Source organism: Myotis myotis, unplaced genomic scaffold (genome assembly GCF_014108235.1).
Source record: "Myotis myotis isolate mMyoMyo1 unplaced genomic scaffold, mMyoMyo1.p scaffold_m19_p_19, whole genome shotgun sequence".
NCBI lineage: Eukaryota > Metazoa > Chordata > Mammalia > Chiroptera > Vespertilionidae > Myotis > Myotis myotis.
This window is the reverse complement of record NW_023416323.1, coordinates 38,052,861-38,075,168: the sequence shown is the minus strand read 5'-3', so window position 1 is coordinate 38,075,168 and position 22,308 is coordinate 38,052,861. Positions and strand designations below refer to the sequence as shown.

At 48.1% G+C, this 22,308-nt stretch overlaps 1 protein-coding gene across 1 annotated transcript in view; it reads right to left on the bottom strand.

The window, feature by feature from the left end:
• The window catches only part of CES5A (carboxylesterase 5A), a 153,133-nt gene that overhangs the window by 79,355 nt on the left and 51,470 nt on the right, over nucleotides 1-22,308 (bottom strand). The window contains exon 3 of the mRNA XM_036346900.1: nucleotides 9,490-9,607. Coding sequence (XP_036202793.1) covers nucleotides 9,490-9,565 — 76 coding nt within the window. The 5' untranslated portion in view covers nucleotides 9,566-9,607. The remainder of the gene's footprint in view (nucleotides 1-9,489; nucleotides 9,608-22,308) is intronic.

The following is a 22,308-nucleotide window of genomic DNA, read 5'->3' as shown; positions in this document are numbered from 1 at the left end:
GATCTTCCTCTATATCCCAGTTCCTAGCCCCTCAAATCCCAATCATAATGATTATTATCAAAGAGGTGCTTCTTAATATATTAAATCCAATCTAGTTTCATCTCATTTACGTGTATTTTTCTTTCTAAAACACACAAAAAAAATTACCTCAGCTTATACTTCTTTCAAGGGCAAAACTTCCTAACATATGTGGCATTCCATTCTCAGCACCACACTTGAGAAGGATGCTGACAAACTAGAGCCCGTTCAGAGAAGAGGGGTCAAGATCGCAAACAGATTGACACTTTGAAAGAGAAGGAGCTAGGAAAAAGAACTCTACTTTGGGGATGGAGATACAGAGACAAATTCTTAAAGGACCACTATGAGTGTGGAGGATTGGAATCTTTTCTCTCGGCCCCGTCTTAGGTCAGGTTTTCCGGGGTACAGAGGACCTGAGGTGAGGATAAGGAGCTAAGACTCTACGTGAGAGGTGCGACCCCACGGCAGTGAGTGAGGGAAAGGGACGTGAGCAGAGAGAGAAACAACGCCTCCTGATGGGTTAATATACTGAGTGATTCTCTGGCATGAGCCATAAGGACGAACAGCTGGTCTTTTGTTAGATGCACTTGCTCAGTCACACCGGGTGTCCCCAGAGACTAGGCAAGACTGTGCCTTGGAGGGCTCTGTGGTAGGAGGTCCGGAAAGGACATTTACCCTCCTGCCACCTGTCTTCCGTTGGTCAGATTTGAGCCCACAGGGAATTGATTTTCTTGCATTTCCCGGTTGCCTATCTGGCCCCTCTGCAGCCAGATGTGTTTGGGAAGTCAGATCTCACACCAAATCAATGTCAGACACCAAACCATGGGTCCAGGAAGCTCCGAGAACACCAAGCAGATTAATAAAATTAAGTTTTAAAAACTGCCCAACATCTAGGCGTAATACCATTTTCAAACTTTACAAAATCAAAGATAAAGAAAAAATCATGAAAAAAGCCAGAGGGGGGAAACACCTTTCCTACAGAGGAACAAACATTAAGAATCACATCCGACTTCTCCTCAGAAACCACGCAAGCTGGAAGAGAGCGGAGTGAAATATTCAAAATGTTGAGAGAACAAAACCATCAACCTAGAATTCTGTACTCTGTGAAATTATCCTTCAAAGGTGAAGGAGAAATACAATCTTCCAGACAAACAAAAATAGAGAAAATTTGCTGCCAGTAAACCCTCCTTGCAAGAAATATTAAAAGAAGTACTTTAGAGAGAAGGAAGATAATATAGGTCAGAAAGAAAAAACGAGTATCAAAAAGAGAATTAAAGATAAAATAAAAACTTTTATTTTTCTTAATATGTATTGATCTAAAAGATATTTTGTTCAAAATAATAGTATTAATGTATTTAATTATATATGCTCAGGTGGCCCTCTTAGCGCAGTAGGCAGCGCGTCAGTCTCATAATTATATATGCTTATATATGAATCTTATGTATATATTAGATAGGTGAATGGATGACAGATAGAAATGCTTATGTCTGCTTACATATAAGTGAAATGAAGAACAGCAATGATACAAGGGACAGGAGAGAAAAATTAGGATTCTTTTGTTATTATTAGATATATTACTTGTGAAATGGCATAATGTTATTTGAAAGTAGACTTAGATCAATTGTAAATGTATATTGCAAATGCAAGGGCAACCACTAAACGAAGTTTTTAAAAAGTGGTATAACTGATGTGCTAAAGAGTGAAAAATGGAATCATATAAAATGCTCAATTAAAATGGGCCCATTGTGTGTACTCCACAGTCCAAGTATTTATATCATTGCTTTGATACTCCCAATCATTATCATCTCTTGTATTTCTCTACTGCAAGGTATATCTACAGCTATGGTCTTATTTTATCCTAACAACTCCGTGAAAGACAAAAGGCGAGTCAAGGAGAGGTGGGAATTATTCTGACCCCCATTCTACAGAGGCACTAACAGGGTCCCAGAAAGAAGTGACCTTCCCGAGGTCACCCAGTGAGTGGGCTGGTGGTCCTGGCCTCTGGGTGGGTGCCCAGCACTTGTCAGAGTCCTCACAGACCCTGAATACTGATGATATGCAGCCCCACGTGTCTCCTGTGCCACCTACCCTGGCTCCACCCTCTCTTGGGAGAGCACAGGTGACATAGACTCACAATCACAAATTAGAGTAGTGCTTCAAGACGACACAGATGAGACTTTAAAGATGGAGTACTTGGGCTGATAAAATAATGAGCCCTAAAGTGGATACTAATATTGAGCTCTAAAAGGGATAACAGTATTGATCTGCCTCATCAGGCCTGCTGGGAGGATTAGCTCACTGGAAATTGTGAAGAACTTTGACATGAAGGAACATAAGTGATAGCACCTTTGGGAGTCCCTCTGTCCTCTTCGGGTTGGCTCTCCCTGGAGTGATTCAGTGGTCGTCTGGATGCCATGGCAACCAATGCATGCCTGATGATGAAAACCTTCCTCCCTATATTCCCTGTGCAATTCCATTTCCCTTACTTCAACCATAAGGCGAAGACTCGCCCTTCTATAAAAACACAACAACAGAGTGCAGCGAGAAAGCTTCTGATGTTTAGGCTCCTGGTGGGAAGCAGAGGCATGGGGGAAATGCCGGACGCTTTTAAGGACTCTGACTAGATGCAACCCTCTTGTCTGTGGCCACAGAAGCTGAGGGGGAAGAGTGACTCTGAGAAGAGCAATCAGAGATGGCTGGGAGGGGCTCTGCCAAGTGGGGGCTCGAGGGGTCATCGAGGAGGCGTTGAGTGTGTGGTCCAGATCTGGAGTTCCTGTTAATTGCCCTCAGGGAAAAGCTAGCTCTCTCTCACCTACTTCCATAGCCAGGCCACGCGCAAGAGCTACCCTGGGTTGTTTTCCCAGTGTCATTATTACAGTGATACCCATCTCGGAGTAAGTGTTCAATAAAGGCTAATTGGTGATGTTCTGGAGTTTGTATGTGCATCATGTGCTTACTCACAAGCATGGATTTCCAATTTTGCTGATGCTCTTTCCTGAGCCCTGCACTCCCTGTGCCAGGCCCTTGTGAGAAATTCATGCATGAATGGGTCACGTAACTCAAAAGTGGCAGGACCGAGGTGGCCCCAGAGCTTCTGACACCAGCCTAGAGCTGCTTCCACTCTGCTGCCCGGTCCTCCATGGCCAGGAAGCAAGCCAATCACATGCCTCCAAGGGGACGACGACGATAGCAAAACCACACTCCTCTGTTTCTCCTTCACTCTCACACTACTACCACACTCACAATACCATACACCAAGCAACTCTCTGTGACACCAGCTAGATGTCCTACGATTCAGTTCAATTCGGACACTAACAGGAGTTAGTGCAGACCCCACAGGTTAAGGTCTCAGTCCCACAAGACTGTCCCCTACTTCAGATGCCAACTGCAAGTAGCAGGTCCTCAAGTTACCCACAACTTCTGTCCAACTTGGCTACAAATCAGAGATTCCCATGACCCCCTCCCCCCTTAGATAACATCATTTTCTAAAAGAGCTCACACAACTTGGGGGAACACTTACTTATGTTTACCCATTCATTACATAGTAGAGGGTATGATAGAAATAACAGGCAAACAACCAGACGAAGAGATGCATAGCCTGAGATCTGGAAGGGTCCCAAGAGAGGAGTGTCTGTCCCCATGAAGTTGGGGTGTGCCACCTTCCTGATATGCAGATGTGTTCACCAACCCGGAAGCTCTCTGAACCCCAGATTGTTGGGACTTTTACACAGGCTTCATCACACAGGCACGATCGATTATGAACTCCACTTCCATCCCCTCTTCTCTCTTCCTTCTCTGAAAAATGGGGGGAGGAAGCTAGGTTTCCAAGCTTCTAATGATGGCTTGGTCTCTCTAGTGACAAGCCCTTACCTTAAAGCTATCCAGGAGCCCACTGGAGAGGTGCCTCGTTAGAACAAAATGCGATTCTCATCACCCAGGAAATCCCGAGGGGTTTAGGAGCTCAGGGTCAGATGTGTCCACCATTCAGGAAATTATAAAGGTCTTAGGAGCTCTGTGTCAGGAACCAGGGTCAAAGACTACATGTTAGGACAAAAGATTCTCCTAGCACCCCTATTTAGAAAGATTTCAGGAGCCCTGTGTCAAGAGCCGGGGGCAGAGACCAATATAGACATTTCTTACTGTTGCAAAGGCACTGACCCACCCCCGACTCCTGTGTTTGTTTTCATTTTCTCTGTGCTAAGCAGCTAAAAACGATGAACCATTCAAGGGGGCCCACGGCACTAGATCAGCCATGACAGGTCAAGCCTCCTTTTGCACAGAAAAAAAAGAAAATGAAGTTCACTTTGGTATTCCCACCCATCCCTCCATTCCTCCCTTCTTGAAGGCATTTTAAAGAAAAGATTTAAAATTGCTTGTAAATTGAAGCAAGATTGCATGCCTATTGATTCAAATGTTGGCAGGTCTGACTCAGAGCCGTCTCTCTCATTCCTGCTACCGATTCTGACAGCGAAAGAGGGATTCCAAGGAGTCAGGTGTAATCAAATGACCCCAGAACCCCAATCACCTCCCTGTGCAGGGGAATTCAACATTTCCATTCTAGCCCGGGTCTCATTGCCAAAATGTTCATTGGGATTTCGGTTTGCCCTTCTCCATTCTAGGATTTTTTTTGGTTCTTTGATCCTATACCTTAACAGCTAACAAGAAACAATCTCTGAATACTCACAGAATGGCAGAGCTGGGTGTATTCGGCAGATAAACACAGTAACGGGGGCCTCGGAAGCACTGCTATTGGGCCTGTGATAGGGAATGTGGCAGAATAAATCCTCCACTTTGTGTCATCCTCTGCATAGAAAGAGTCTGGGTCTATTACATCTTATAAGGAAAAAAAAAAGATATTAAAGAGAAAATAAGATCATAGTAATAAAAGTCTGCCTGTGCATTAAAGGGTTGGAGACATAATCATACAGACCTGAATCTACTTATTTTCTAGGCTTCCTTTAGCAAATTTTCTTTGCTTGGTTTCTATGGAAACTGGAAACTGCACATGAGCTAAAGACACTCAATAGTCCTCCCTAGCTGGTGTGTCCATTTTAGATTTCTCTGCTTTAAGTGACATCATGTTGTAACCACTAAGATTAAAACACACTCACACACACACACCCCAATCCATGCCCTGTACTCGCAGAATTATTGCTGAGAAGGTCAATGTTGAGAGCTACCGTTTACTGAGCGCTTACTATGCTCCAGGACACATACTAAACAATTATAGGCTTTAACTTGATCCTCCCAATAGCCCAGTTAAAAATACAACTCTCTTCCTTGTCTTAAGGGGAGCCGACACATCTCAGCCCACTGAACTGCACCAAGAAGTGGTACCCAGGCAGGAAAGCCATGTTTCCATCTTCCCATACATAGAGAATTCCAGGTGGAGGAAGGGGAAGGACAGAGCGCAGGCTCCTGCCCAGGAAGGCAGGCACACTGCCAACCAATCCCCTCCTTCAGCAGCCACTGCCTCTCCACCCTCACCCACACCAGGCCAAGCTCGACCACCAAGGCAGCGCCAGCCTTGGTGTGGAAGGAACACCATGCACGGTGGCAACAAAGCTCCTAGGTTCCCAAGGCAACAAGCTCATCGGTCTCCCCAGCCTGAAAGGACTCCCTTAGCCAGTCCCTGGAGTAAAGGATTGAAGACTCCTCCCACCATTAAGATACCAATGGGTAAAGCCCTCCTCCAAGCACCAACATGCCTCCTGAAAGTGGGCTCTCCAATGGCCTAACCCAGGGGTGGGCAAACTTTTTGACTCGAGGGCCACAATGGGTTCTTAAACTGGACCGGAGGGCCGGAACAAAAGCATGGATGGAGTGTTTGTGTGAACTAATATAAATTCAAAGTAAACATCATTACATAAAAGGGTACGGTCTTTTTTTTTTTAGTTTTATTCATTTCAAACGGGCCGGATCCAGCCCGCGGGCCGTAGTTTGCCCACGGCTGGAACCGGACAGCAGGGCTCTGAAAGGATGGGCTGCTCCAGCCCCTCGTCTGAGCCTCCCATCGGCTCGTGGCAGGTCTGGTGTTCCGCTATGGTTGTTTGGCCCTCTTTCTCCTGAAGCTTCCATACCCTCTACCAAGCTCCATGTTTTCTTTCAATCCCCTTGTCCCAATCCCACCTCTCAGCCCATCAGTGACGCCCACAGCGCCATTCCAGACCCCACCCACAATGGCCATTCCTTCCTCTGGCCTCTCATAGCTTTTAGTTTAAGAAATAAATTACTTGGTAACTTTGATTCTTAGTTAGACAGGTATTTATTTCCACTCTGCTGGTTGCTGTGTTCCGACCACATTTATGCTCAATAAACTCTCGCTGAATAAATGAACAAATGACAGTTTGGAATCGGAGGAGATGGGCCAGACAGAGCTATGGAGTGAGCACCTGAGGAGGGCCCCAGGAGGCTGCTGGGAAGCTTGGAGGGTACCTGAGGGTGCTCTGGGGCAGCAGAGGCCTCAATAGGGAGAAAGAGGGGCTCCATATGCAAATCCTGACACCCAACAACCCCTGATGTCTAGTCAGGACCCTTTGAATTGCAAGTCACAGAAAGTCAACTAAAATTGGCTTAACAAGAGGGAATTATTGGCTGTCATGGGTGGGAGGATATTGGAGTGGCTCATGGAATGAGAGCAGAGTTCCATAAACCCACACCCCAGGAGAGAAAATACAAGACCTAGAAAATGCCTCTCTTTTCTCCTTCCATCCCCTCCCCTCTCCTCGCCTCGCCTCTCTCTTTCCTCGCTTCCCTGTATCTGAATTCCAGATATGTTCATCTCACATCACACCTCTCTCTGCTCTCTCGCCCCCTGCTTGTTCTATCGCTCCATCTCAATTGCACTGTCTCTGTTTAATCCCATTCTCTTTTACAGCAGAGACTGTCTCATGTCAGAAAAAAGAGCTCCTCGCTCTCTGGCTTCTCACAGCTGGCTCCCTCCCCGGCACCACCTCTGCAGGGGTGTAGCCAACCACACCTGGGCAGGGAGGACTGTGGAAATGGACGGAGCCTGGAGTCTCCTCAGAGCTCCTCACTGCCCATCAGCTGGGCTCGGCCTCCACATCTAGCTCCGTAACTTAAACACACAGCCTCAACTTGTCCCAACCTGTCCTCCGTGCAATCACAGACCTCTCTCGTGTCTCCTAAACCTCTCCCTTCAGCACTAAGGGGCTTTATGGGCACTGAGCACTCACAGACCCAGCAGACTCCGTGCAGATGTGATACGATGACCATTAAAATACATATTTACATCGGCAGTGCATCGCACAGCAGCCATTTATCCAAGACTTAAAGACACCAAGACACGTGAGCTTGGGGTGTTCTAACAAAAGCCTTTCAGATTCCAACCTGTATTCTCCTTGGTCGTCATCACTGTCCGGCAGATGCCACCTGCAGTATATTCCATTTTCTTTCCCCCATCTTTGTATTTGTGAAGATAAAAGCAGTTTGAAACGAGGAGTTGAAATTACCCACATTTAGACCACTCTGTTGGAAGTTGAAATCTCTTTGTTTTTCTTCTTGATTTCTCTGCGTATAAATACAGTGTTATCAATAGTTGTCTTTCATGATCAAAGATCACGGTGATAGTTTCCCAAAAGACAAGGGAGAATGAAAATCATCACCATCATCTACATAAGATCACAGTAAGCCTCTGTGTCATTTTGGCCAGTGCTATCTAGTGTCTGACAACCTCCGTCAGGTTGCTAACCGTCCTGAAACCTACCGAGCCCGGGTCCACTACATCTGTCCCTCAGAGCCACACTTGGTGGACTTTGTAACAAAAATTCATTTCTTTAAGTACCTGCTACTGGTACATGCCAAGCACTGTTCTAAATAGTTTCCATGCCCTAGCTGGTTTAGCTCAATGGATAGAGCAATGACCCAAGGACTGAAGGGTCCGGGGTTCAATTCTTGTCAAGGGCCAATATCTCAGTTATAGGTTTGATCCCTGGCCCTGGTCGAGGCACATGCAACCAATTGATGTGTCTCTCTCACATCGATGTTTCTCTCTCCCTCTGTCTCTCCTCCTTCCTTCCACTTTCTCTAAAAAGTCAATGGAAAAAATATCCTCGAGTGAAGATTAACAATAAGTAAATAAGTAAATACATAGTTTCTGTGTGTTATCTCATTTAATCCTCCTGAAACCCCTCCACAGTAGCTATTGCCAATATCCCCATTTTACAGATGAAGTAACTGAAGCCCAAGAGATGGAGTCATTTGCTCATGGGGCTGGTAAGAATTCAGACTCGAGCAGCCTCACTGCAGAGCACAGACGCTGAGCCCTAACCCTACTACACCATGAGGCCAAATGGAGAGCCATCGTTCAGCCAAGCTGGAGGCCAACCGAGGCACCGCCCTTCACAGCTTATCCGCACACCCTGTTTAGAGACAGAGGGTCCCAGAGACCAAACCAGTCCTGAGCCTCACTGCCACTCCCCATGGCGGCACTCTGCCAGCAGGTCTGCACACCAGCAAAGCCTGCCCGGTTCTCTCTCCAGGTGCAATGCCATCTGAAACTTGGTCCGTACACGATGTTTCCAGGCAGCCCTTCGAGCTGTGACAGTCCACTACTTCCTTCTCCTCCCCGCCCCACACCCTCACACCCTCGGCCAGTCCACATGTCCCTATGCTAATTGCCCTTTCCAAAGTTAACATTTCCAAATGGCAGGATAAGTTCAGAGTCATTTAAAGGAAAAACAGGCGTAACTGAGACATACTATGAAAATGTTAGGTTTTCTTCTTTTTTTTAAATCTCATCCTTGCCCTCCCTATAGATTCGGTGAGCTCAAGTGGCCTCCTGTTTGTTGTTTTTCCCAGGGAAGATCATTTCAGTTCGGTTCCCACTGTTTCATAACACAAGAGCTCAACTTACACGCTTCCAAACAGAGGGATGGGTGCTCAGTTTTGTTCTCCTCTTCCCTCAAGAAAAAGCCTCAATCTCAGTTGCAGGCTTAAACAGACTTAACAGCCATAAGCCCCATAAGCTCTGGCATGCCATAAATAGTCCTTTTCATCAGGAGCTGCAAATCACAATTCTACTGTAAAAGCCAGAGCGACTCAGAGAGCTGCCCACAGCACCGAGCCTGGGGCCTTGCCTTTTAGTGGCATTTAATAAAGATTTGTTGATGGAGCGATTGATCTGGGTCTCCCATATCAGGTGTAGCCTGAGTTTCTTAGATTTTTTTAAAGGGATTTCAACTAAGATTTAAAACCACCTCTTAATGCTCCAAGCTCTCCATTCCCATAGTCCTTTGGGCCCAGTATCGTCGAACCTATTTATAATGCATGAATTTCAAAGCCCCTGTGGGGACCAGAGGGCAAGAAGGAAGGCAGGACAGTCCAGTAAAAGGCCCTACGCCATCTGGGCTATGGCACAGTAAGAAGCAATGTCCTCATGACAGCCTGGAGGAGGTGAGAAAGGGAACCTCTGGATCATCAGAAAAATGTAAACTAACAATTTGGTCTTACCGGTTGAGAGCTTTGGAGTCAGGAATCCTCCTTCCACCACCCTGAGCTCTGGGGCCTTAGGCAGGTGACTCAGCATCTCTGGGCACCGATTTCCTCATCCACACCAGCACCTGGGCTTCTGTCAGGATCGAATGAGGAAACATGTGGTGAGCCCCTGAGCTACTCTCTGCATGCATCCTATATAATAAGGAGATGATATGCAAATTGACCCTCACTCTGTCACGCTGTCACAGATGACTGCACCCACAGCAGAGGTGGGGTTCCTGTAACAAGCGATCAGCAGAGACCTGAGGCTGTGCCACCCCACCCCAGCGGGGCTTGACAGGGGACCTCAGGCCACGCCTGAGGGTGTGCTGGGGGACCTGAGGATGCGCCCTCCGCCTGGCACACGGCCAGAGGACCTGTGGCTGCACCCCCCCCACCCCCCCATCCAGCGGGGATTGACGGGGGACCAGAGCTGTGCCCCTCCACCCAGCAGGGTTTGACAGGGGACCTGAGGCTGCAACCGCCCACCCAGTGGGGCTTGACAAGGGTGAGGCCAGCCGGGTCTGAGCCTCACGCGATTTTGAGGTGCACGCAGGTGGGCGGAGACTTGACTCTGGGTCCCGCAGCATGCCCCAGACTCTGACAGGAGGAAGATTTTCATATACATTTTACTAACTTTCTTTCATCTCTGACATTTCTATTACAGAGAAAGGGCAAATAGCAATGTTAAAATATTTCCTCTAATTAATTCCCTTTTAATGTGCACAAATTTTGTGCACTGAGCCACTAGTGTTATAAATAATCAGCTTAGCAATACAGCAAAGGAAGTTTTACTGTGCTTCTAATTTTATGAAAATCGAGGGTCCATATATACCAATTATGGTAACTCAGCTAACCAGAATATTCAACTACATAGAATACCTGCATCTCCCCAAATGCCTGACAGATGGGAGCTCGCATTACATATCAAAGTGCTGAGGGTAGTAGAAACAAAGTCAGGGTCCATAATAAGTGAGTTTAATTGGGACCACAAAACACTCAAGATGCTAAAATAAAAGCACACCACACTGTTGTAAAGGGAGTTATAACTCAGGGAACAGGTATGCTGTAGGAGCTACTCCAACTTCATAAAAAGCCCCTTTCATCAGCATGGGGAAGAAAGAGCGCTGACTGGGTCTCTCTCCATGTTCCTGTTTTAGTCATCAGACTTGAGCAAGAAAAATAAAGGGAGAGGGATGTCTATATATAATTAGGAAGCAATTAAAGCCACATAAACACAGCTGTAGATAAAAATACAGGTAAGGGAATTCTTTAAAAAAATTAAATGTAACCTATCAGCAGGCAGAATGAAAATGGGTCCCGAGGCAGTGAAGAAACTTGGTAATAAACTAGCTGCACCCCCACCCACCCAGAAAAGGAAACGTGTGAGGGCCAGGCCATTTCGTATTGCGTTTTGACGTGAGCTTGGGTGAGAGAAGCTGCTTGGGTGACTGAGTAACTAACTTTCAGGGAAAGAGGAGCCGTGAAAGGACAAGGGAGGGAACAGCTGGGAGTTTCCCTTGCTCGGCCTTTCTCCGCAGTTACGACATCACGTTTCAAGGAGGGATCACTGTCAGGGTCAGAATGACCCAGGCTACATAAAGAAATCAATTCCGCGAGTGTCTACTGAGCACCTCCCATGTCCAAGGCACCATGCCATGTGAGAGGTACAGAGATGGGCAAGGCTGGTCCCGGATCTCCGGAAACACCCAGACCACAGGGACAGCAGCTGTGAGCACAAGGTTAAAGGCAAGTGATGCTGTGGCAGTTACATGCTGAGCACAGGGGCACAGGAGGGAGGTGAATTTCCACCAAGTGTATCAGGAAAGGGTTCCCGCAAGAAGTAGCATTTGAGCTGACCTTGAAAGGTGGATAGAGAAAATGCTTCAGGCAGGGTAATGACATTCGTTCATCCACCCACTCATCTCTCTACCCATCCATCCATCCATCCATCCACCCAATGAACAAACAGCTATTAACAAATAGCTACTGATGGCAGAATTTTGAGTAAAAAGAGATAGAATCCCCATCCTTGAAAGCTTTTCACGGAAGAATTGAACCTTCAGATGTAAATGGCGGTGTGGCAACTGGCCTTGAGGGGTGGTCCAAGGTTCTGCCTGGGGCTCTAACAGGAATGGTAGATCGGGCAGAGAAGTTAGGGAAAGCCTTGCTGAGAAAGTGATGGTGGAACCAAGAACTGAAGGGGCAGCCGGAGACATCCAGGCAAAGAGAGGGGCCTGCAGCATTCCCAACTGAGGGAGAGACATGCTTGAAGGTGGGAAAGAAGCGCTATGAGAACAAGGGGCTGAAACCGTCCAGGAGTCTGGAGCATGGCGTAGGGGGGATAGTGTGTGGAGATGAGACCACAGAGCCCAGCAGGGGCACGTGGGGTCTTAAGTGGTCTCGGTGAGAAGCTCCCACCCTTCATTCTAAGAACAATGGACAGTCTTCGGAATGGTTCAGTTGGTTCAATTATATGAAGAGGAGGGAGGAGGTGGGCATGGTGAGAGCTTTATTTTGGAAAGATCATCTGGCTGAATTGCAGACCAGAGTGGAAGAACCAGTGGTCCAGCAGGAGGTATGGAAAAGGCCAGGGCCGGGACAGCAAGTGGGCATGAGGAGCAATAATGTCAAGGGCTATTTAGGGGTAAGTCAACAAGGCTGCAAGCTAGATTATGGGGCTTTGGTAAGGAAAAGGGAGGTGGCTCGGATACGTTTGGCTCTCAGGACTGGACAGATTGCAGTGCCAATCACCCAGATAAGGCCAATGGGCAAGGACCATTGTGACAGAGAGAGATGAGCTGTGGGGATTAAGAGGTTTGAAGGTGTGGTCAATGTATGTCTCTGCAGTAAACTTTATGTCCCCTGAGGGCAGGATTCTGTCTCTTTTTTACAAAAAAGTGTGGCCTTGGCAACTAGTGCAATGTCTGACGGATAGCAAGCGCTCTGAAAATGCTTGCTACTTGAGTAGCTAGTGGGACGAATGGATGACCTTGGTTTTGGACACATAAAGTGTGAGGCGGTTTAAGACACCTGAGAGATGAGATGTCAGGGACAAAGTTGGAGAGGTGGACTGCTGCTCAGGAGAGAAGTCAGGATGGGAGCTAGAGATGCATGATCACCCAAAGAGAGTAGCTCAAGGGAGAGGAACAGGCCCTGGATCCAGCCTTTAGGAATCCCGACAGGTCAGGGCCAGGCAGCAGAGGGCAAGTGCACAAAGGAGAAAGAGAAAGGGCAGCCAAAGTCGGAGGGAGTCTTTCAAGAATGAGAGAGTGGTCAACGGTGTCGATTGCAAGTAAGATGAGAACTGAAAAATGTCCTTTGGATTTAGCAACACTGAGGTCATCGGTGACCTTTGTGGGAGCTGTTTTTGTGGAGCGATGTGGTGGAAGCCAGATTGGAGGGGGTGAGGAGTGAGGAGTGGGAGGTGATGAAACGGTGACAGGGCGTCGACACAATCTTAGGAGAAGTTTGGCGGTGAAGAGGAGGAGAGAGGTAGGGTAGAAGCTGAGAAAGGCAGGGGTGTGCCCAGCAGGTCTGAGATGGGACAATGACCAAACAGGACTAGAACAGTGGTTCTTGTCCATTTTTTTCCTGCCCCTCCATCCCCTAAGGAACAGACACCCCAGATCATGAACAGAAATCAGAACATCCAGAGAAGGAGTTGATTTGACTGGGGCAATGAGCTTGACTTCTGGAGACGTTAATGGGGAGTAGGGCGTAGGTAGGGTACCTGGAAATACGGTCCCGGGCAGCATCGTCAAACTACAGCCGCTGACCAAATCCAGCCCCCACCCCCTACCTGTTTTTATATGGCCAGCCCATGAGCTGAGAATGGTTTTTACATGTTTAGATGGTTGAAAAACAAAAAGGAGAATAGTATCTCGTGAGATGTAAAAAGTATATAAAGTTCACATTTCAGGATCCATAATAAAGTTTTATTGGAACACAGCCACATTCATTGACATACCACCTGTGGCTGCTCTTGCGTCTCTACAGCAGACCTGAGTAGTTACGACAGACTGATGGGCCCACAGTTCAAGATATTTATTATCTGGCCATTTACAGAAAAAGTTTGCCAATCCTTGGTCAGGGGCATAGGGAAGCAATCAGAGCAACCTCCTGACGGTCAACATTATGGGAAAGACTCAAGTTAAAGGGGACCAGATTACACTGTGCATTGAGGAAAACAGGTGGCTGGCTATTTGTGGGGCACAGAAGAGATGACAGCAGTCTAATATCTCTGGGTACAAGATGGGCATTTGTCCCTCCTCCACCAGGGTGCCCCCTCCCTTGCCTCTGTCATGAGCAGACCCCCAGAAGGCTCAGCGTAAAGGACACGTCTTTAGGGAAACATCCCCCTTCCCTTCCCCGACTGAGTCTCCCAGCCGTCTCAGACAACGCTTCTAGCGCTTCTCCTTTCCATCACTCATCACCATGGTAATTAAATAAATATTTGCAGGATCCTTGGTTTACTGCCTGTCCCTCCCCCCTGGACCGGAGGTGCTGTGGTGTAATGACTAAGAGAGCAGACTGCAGACACAGGCTGTGCGGTTCAATCCTGGCTCTACCATGTACTGGCTGGGTAGCTGGCTCACTTACCCTCTCCTGGCCTCAATTTCCTGATTAGCAAAATGGGAACACTGAGAGTCCCAGATCACTCAGGGCTGTGAGCATTAGCTAAGGTAATAAGATGGAAGGTGCATAAAGCAGGGCCTGCAATATGCTAAGAGTTCAATAAATATATCATCCTTTCTTTCGTTCTCCCTCTCTCCCCCTCTAAACCTGACAGGTTGTCCCCATTTTCCTGCACTTGAGACAAATCATGATGGTGCTGCCTGTTCCATCCTGTTTTCTTTGACTTTTCAGCTCTGAAGTCCTCCTGGGTTTGGCAGTCATCTGCCACCTCCTGGGCTTCCTTTACCCTTATCGTTCCAACTCCAATATGTTTTACTCCTCCTGTGAGCATACTGGCACAGCGAACTCTTTGAAGCCTCCTTGACTAACCTTTCTGCTCAACTGCTAGGCCATGTGTGACCTCAGAGAGAATAAACTCAGAGGCTTCACCATCACCTCTCAATCCTAGAGAGTCAGCCACCTGGCACTGACTGGATTCCTCATGAATTTGGCCTTGTGTAGATCTTTTATGATGTTTCCTAGACACCATGGTTGAGCCTGTGGCCTTGGAGCTCCCAGGGGAAAGGAAGACTGATCTCCAAACCTTATACCTATGACATTCTGCTTCCAAAGGAAAAGGCCCAACCTTTCCAGGGCATAGAGAGAAGACTCTAGGACTCCCAGGACAGATTCAGCACGTGAAGTGGAAATGTGGACGGCCGGCATAGGAGCCAGGCAGAAGACTGTGGCTAATTCAGATGAAGTTAGATATAAAGTAGGAACACAGTACAGCATCTTGGGGGCAAGGCAAAGAACATGGAGGGCTTGAAATGGGCAATCTTGTGAGTCCCGAGTACAGCAATGGCAGCACAGCAATGATCTGTCTGCGGGCAGGGAACCCAAGGCCAGGAAGGCATGAAGGAGGCTCTTGCGAGTGTACAGGCGTAGATTCATGGGGATCTACTCTAGTGAGGTGGCCTGGGGTCAGAGGGAGGAGTATATCCAAGAACATTCTGATGAGCACAAGCCATCGGGGATGCAGGCCCTGTCTTACAAGACTTTCTGATCCACGGGGAGGCAGCCAGTTCCAGTGGATGCGGCTCAGAGTCTGAAGTCCACAGCTGTAGTTCAGAACCTAGATCGACCACAAAGTTGGGCAAGTTTTAAAGCACTCCAAAACGTAGTTTTCTCATTAGTGATAGGGAATAATAATTCCCAACCTTCGGGGTTATTGAGAGAATGAGAGGTGAAGAAGGTGAAGTTCCTGGCACAAAGTAGATATTAGTCTTACGATTGATCAGAAATTCCTGGAACCACTACATGAGGTGTCTCCCCCCATTGGGTCTCAGGGAGAGTCACAAATACACTGAATGAGTGAAAAGAAAAAAATTAATATACATACAAACATGCAGGTATACCAGTCATCAAGAACAAGCACCACCAGGTATAAATATCACTCATACATGTGCTGAGTGGGGGCCACGAAAAGAGAGTGAGGTAGGTCCCTTTCACTAGATAACAAAAGGTCTGAGGGCCTGATTATGGAAATTTGGGCCAATGGGTTCATAATTTGAAGTTTGTCCATTGGGAGAAGGATGTCGTTTTAATTTGTAGGTTGACCGAGAGTAGCCTACTTAGCCCAACATCTCTGTCATTAAGTGGCCTCCTTGACGCTTTGATGCAGGTAACTGTGGCTCTCAGGGAGTCCTAGGAGACCATTGCTCCAGAATCTCATCTCCTGTAGGGGCCTGTGATGGGGTTGTCGGGCAAGCACAAACTTAATATAGTTGCTCAGATCTAGGGAGGATTATTTCCTATATTGAAAGAGACAGAGACAGGCCTTACTGAGTATCTACTGTTTACAAGGCAGGCACTGTGCTAGAGGTTTACCTGCATTGTCTGGAATAATTGTCCCCTTATTCAACAACTAGAGGGCTAGTGCACGAATTTGTGCACCAGTGGGGTCCCTCGGCCTGGCCTGCGGGATTGAGCCGAAACCAGCTCTCCAACATCCCCTGAGGGGTCCTGGATTGTGAGAGGGTGCAGGCCAGGCCAAGGGACCCCACCAGTGCAGGATTGGGGCCGGGGAGGGATGCGGGAGGTTGGCCAGCTGGGGAGGGGCTGCGGGAGGGCTCCAGGGCGTGTCCGGCCCATCTCACTCAGTCCTGATTGGCCGGACCCCAGCAGCAAGCTAACCTACCAGTCAGAGTGTCTGCCCTCTTGTGGTCAGTACACGTTGAGTGGCCTTAGCATATCATTAGCATATTATGCTCTGAACGACCAGACACTTAGCATATTAGGCTTTCATTATATAGGACTATGTTTTGAGTTCCAACAGGCACTGTGCCAGATGCTATGTATGCCCTGGGATCAGGGAGACATGAGTAAACATCATAACCACAGAGTAACCAGTACCACCTGAGAGTGGGTCCAGGGCAGATCACCAGTACCTAACCTGGCCTTCTGTATGAATGAGTGAAACACTCCAGGTGGAGGGAAAGCAAGCCTGGCAGTGAGAGAGACAGAGTTGTTCGTTAGGGGAATAGCCAGCAATTCCTAAGTTTGGAGCAGAAAAACATCTGTAGCAGGAAGCCAGGGGTGTGGTCATGGAGGATTCATATGCCTGGAATTTAGCAAATAGAAGCACAGGATGCTAAACCCTATGAACATGATCTTGGACAGGTGATCAAGGTCAACATCCACAGTGATAAGTCATGTGGTTAATGCATATGTTTCCGATGACAGAGTAAGAATGGCACTTGACCTCTGTGGTCCTCCTCCAAAAAAACACATTTCCCCAGTCTAATCATGAGGGGGGGGAAAAGTGAGGGACATTCTACAAAACGCCTGGCCAGTAACCCTCAAAACTGCCAAGATCAACAAAAACAAGGAATGACTGGAACACTTGTGCACTGCTGGTGGGAATGCAGACTGGTACAGCCACTGTGGAAAATGGTAAGGAGTTTCCTGAAAAAAAAAATAATTAAAAATGAAACTCCCATTTGACACAGTAGTCCCACTTCTAGGAATATATCCCAAGAAATCAGAAACACCAATCAGAAAGGATATTTGCACCCCTATGTTCATAGCAGCACAATTTATAATAGCTAAGAATTGGAAACAGCCTAAGTGCCCATCAGCAGATGAGTGGATTAGAAAACTGTGGTACATCTATACAATGGAATTCTATGCTGTGGTAAAAAAGAAGGAATTCTTACCATTTGCAACAACATGGATGGGTCTGGAGAGCATTATGCTTAGCGAAATAAGGCAGTCAGAGAAGATAAATATCACATGATCCCACTCATTCGTGGAATATAATGAACAACATAAACTGATGGACAAAAATAGAGCCAGAGACATAACAGCATCGAACAGACTGTCCAACCTAAAAGGGAAGATGGTGGGGGCCGGGGAGGAGAGTAAGAGATCACCCACAGGACTTATATGCATGCATATGAGCATAACCAATGGACACAGACAGTAGGGGGATGAGGGCATGTGTTGGGGGATGGGAGCGACTGGGGAGAGGTCAATGGGGGGGGAAAAGAGACATATGTAATACTTTAAACAATCAAGAATTTAAGTTAAATAAAAAAAAATAAGGAATGACTGACAGGAGGAACCTGAGGGAGCATGACAACTAACTGTGATGTGCTGCCCTGGATGGGCTCCCAGAACAGAGGAGAACATTTGGTAAAAACGAAGGAAATCTAATAAAGTTGAACTTTAGTTAATGATAATATTAACCAACATTAGTTCGTTCATTGTGACCAATGTATCATGCTGACATAAGACATTAATGTTTATGTAACTCTGTACTAACTTCATCATTTTTCAATACATCTAAAATGATTCTAAATTTGGAAATACAGGATGCCCAGTTAAACCTGAATTTCAGATACTCAATATTTTATTTAGTATAAGTGCATCCCATGCAAATCTTTGGAGTGTGGTGGAAAAAATTATTTGTCATTGGAGATTTAAATCTGACCAGGTGTCCTGGGAACTCTTGCCTAGGAATGAAGGTCACCCTGAAGAACAGCAAGGAGCTACTGAAGGATCGCAGGTGGGAAGGGACATGGTACACAACCTGTACAGGAGATAGACAGGTGAGGACACAGAGGCTCAATGACTTTGCCAGAGTGCCCAGCTAGCTCACACTGGGGACTCCGGGTCTGAACGCAGGCCTGTCTCACCCCAAGCCCATGTCTACCCGTTACACTCAGATGCCTCACAGAACTCTTTCTAGAAACATCAGCAAGAATTTACTCTTGCTGGCAAAGGGTAAAGGAGGATCAAGAGCAGATGTGGTGTGTGAAGGACTCCAGCAAAAGCAGGTGAGTATTTCTGAGCACCAAAACTCAGGGCTTCCCCAATCACAAGGCCTGCTGGGTACCAACTCCCCACGGACGTCCCCCTTCCCTGCCTCTCTGCCTCTGAGAGCCGTGAACTGAGAAGTTGGAAGGGCCCTTCAGAGTCATTCATCCAGCAGCCCCCTTTGAGCAGTATTACCCTGCACAGCTGTCCCCACAGATGTCACCCCTTTCTTTGGTCTAGCTCTTAACGACTGGCCCAGCTTGTGGCGGTCTCCCCCACATCTTGAATTCCCACTTCCCTTCTGCTGGGGCCTCAGACAGCAGCTTACCCAGCTCGGTAGAGCTCTGTGTTAAGTAAGAGTCCATGGCCTCTGAGCAAGGGCCCAAAAGGCTCTTCTGTGTGACAAGAGAAACTCGGTAACGTGTATTCCTGCTGCTCGGGGATCTTTCTGTCTTACCACCTCCCCACCTTGCTCCCAATACAGGCTGCTGTTTTATACCTGGGTTCCCAGAGATAAGGTTAGGTAACTGCACTGACATGAGCACAGCCCAGGGGTTGCTTTCGTTTATTGGAAGTAGCACATAAGAGAAGGCAGAGGGGCAACACAAGGGTGATGTGTACGCGGCCAGCACGATCTCCTACAGGAAGATCTGACGCCAGCCAGCTGCTTCAGGCCCCTGCCGGGCTGTTTCTCAGGGCACAGCCACCCCGCTGTGGCTTGCCAGCTCTGGGAGACAGAGAGGGCCAAGCTCTGGCTTGCTGGGTGCCTACCTCCAACACATCCCCCCCATGAAACCAATGGCATCCAGGGCCCTGCCAGGGGTGGGGGTGGGAGAAAGCATCCGGCAATCCTCTTTTCTCTAGAAATGGGATTGGAAATGGGGTAATCGTCTAAATGGGCAGGCCAGATGAGTCGATAAACATAACTTCCTTTTTTATTCCGGCGATAAGGCTGCCTGAGTGAGTGTAATCCCTCGCCCGGGCTCCGGGAGATTGCCAGGCAGCCGGCCGCCACCACCACCACGGCTGCATTAGTCTGATGGGACTAGGCACGGAGCTCTAGATGGACTGCATTTCATAATGGCATTTAAGAGCATGGGTGATGGGGTCACCCTGCTGGCTGAGCTGTCCCCTTGGCACTGCCCTCCTGCTCCCCCACACACGGATGGGGCATAGATGGTCCAAATGCAGGGCTGCCCTCAGTCATGTAAGGTGTCAGGAAAGAGTCCAATTTGAAACAGCTCTGGGAGACATGGACTAATGGGAAAACCTCTGGGCTCTAACTCCAGCCAACCCACTAACTCTTGAGGCCTCAGTTTCCTCAGCTGCATCAGGTAATCGCTATGGTTGCTTCCTGCTCCCCCGTATAAAAGACCCACGGATTCATGACTCTCCCAGCCAGCCAGGAATACCACCCTTACGAAGTAATTCCTTGGTGTTTTAAAGGCTATTTTACCTTTCTTACAGCCCTACTGAGTTACAATCTTCCCTTTTATTAATGAACACCTTCTGGGAGAGGATGACCTAGAGCAGCTGGCAGTGAGGCCGGAGGGAATCAGAGAAGCAGGGGAGGTGTGGCCTGTGTACCAGGAAGATGCCAGGGGTTCAGGAAGGAAGGTCGGAAAACTCCCACCGCCTATCATCCGGGGCGCAACATGTGGGCAGAGTCCACACTGATAATGGATGAGGTCCAGGCAGGTGAACCACAGATCAGGGCAGCGGGTTCTGCGAGTGGCACTCAGGGACCTTAAGACAAGTCATGACCCTGTGTACCCATTTGGTTCCTAACTGGAGGATTCACCTTTCCATTCATTTATTTATTCAAGCACGGCTCAGCCAGGAGGCCTTGAGGTTCAGCAAAATTAAGACTGGATTTAGATTCAGAAGCTGGGCCCTTGCGGCAGTGTCAGCCTTCACATGTCACGTGACACTGAGTAAGGCCTGTCACCATTCTGAGTCAGCAAAATAAGGCAAGGGTTTCCACCTTGCACACACCTCTAGGGGGTGCCATTCCCGTGGGAGCCTACATTAGTGACGCCAGTCAGACTGGGCAATTCACAACTGGCACAGCCAGATTAGACCCCGCTTATAGTTAAAAACATCAAAATGGCATAAGATACATGACTGATGAACACTACAGTACTATACTATCGGTCATATTCTAGAAAGGGATGCTAGATCCCCGAAAGACATTCGCAAAAACCTAAAATGTAGTGGCATCAAGTTTTGCGTGCTATCCAATTCAACCACGGTGGGACAGCGGAGCAATTCATTTTATCATCCGAATGCTGTCGCTGTGGTTCAGACGACAGGAATCGCAGGGAAGTATAAGCTAAACAAGAGTTGTGGTCCCAAGCCCGGGATGAGGCAAACACCCTTGATTATGTGCCTACCTGGTCCCAAGACCATTCTACCCTCCACACTATTCCCTTCTCAAAATACCCTTCATTATAAGACACTCCCGGAGTGTCAAATAAGACAGGAGGATGTCAGGACAGGCTCCTCAGGTCAGGACAGAAAGACAGGGACCAGACACGCCTAGTCCAAAAGGAGTTTCCCCGGATATCACACCCCCTCACACACAAACTCGCCATCAGCTCAGGGCGGCAGGTCCTAAGAGTGCCCTTTCCTCTCAACCTTCCATGGGCCACGTCTGCCTGGGAAAGGAGAAAAAACCCTGATTCCTGGCTCTGCCACACTGCCCACTACCCCACTGATTCCAAACCCCTCTCACTCTCGCTGTCAGGCCAGGCAAGTTAGGCATGTTAAGTCATACAGCCCTGTGACCTACTATGGCCTTTCCTATGGTGGTGGTGGGTGGGGGGGGTGATGAAAATGGGAAATACTAAAGGCATTGGTCCCCACCCCTCTATTTCTCCTTTCACTGCCGAAATTCAGGCCATCTTCACATCAGCTGCCTCCTAAGGTGACCCCCTGGTTCCAAGACCCTTTGACCTCCACCGACACCTCTCAGAGCTACTGCTCTAAAACACAGCTCTTGCCTGGCACATGCTTGCGTCACAGACTGCACAGCGGCCCCCTGCACAGATGACAACATCTCAGGTACAAGTTTGTTTGCAACCTCACCACTGGCTACTTCCTCCCGTGTAGCCTACACCGCTGTCCCAGCGGGTGGCTCTCTCCATTCCTGAGTCACACATTCATTCACCCAGCGCAGGATTAGATGAGCGTGTGAGGTGCATCGGGCAGTGTGCTGGGCCCCGGAAATGCAGGAGAGAGCAAACCCAGCCAAGCATCCCAGAGCTTACATCCTTTCAGGGGAAACAGACATCCATCAAATGGCCACAAAACTAAATGTATGCTTACACGCTGTGATATTTGATAAGGAAATGTGTTCTGAGATAGCCCAGGAGGAAGTGCTGAAGTAGTCTGGGGAATCAGGGAAGTTCTCCCAGAAGAAGGGAGAGTTGAGCTGATGTGTGAAAAGTGAGAAGCATGAATTAGGCAAATGAGGTGGGAGCGGCAGCAGCCACAGAAGAGAGGTTTTCAGGCAGAGGGAGCGGCCTGGGCCTGGGGCCTGTGAGAAGCAGAAAGAAGACTGGGCAGAGGTGGGGGTGCTGGTCTGCGATGGAACGAGGGAAGCCGCCCGGGGTCAGATTATGAGGGGGTCTTAGAGGCTCTGCTGAGAATGCGGTTCTTTATCCTCAGAGAAATTAAAACATATGAAAAGGTTTTAAGCAGAGGAGGAGGGTCGTTCGGGGAGCGTGGGACACGATCAGATTTGCATTTTTAGATGCTTGCTCGGGCTGCTGTGAGGGAAAGGGGTTGGGGGCCCAGAGTGGATGTGGGAGCTCAATGAGGAGGAAATCATATCCATCTCACTGGGACTGGGGAGTT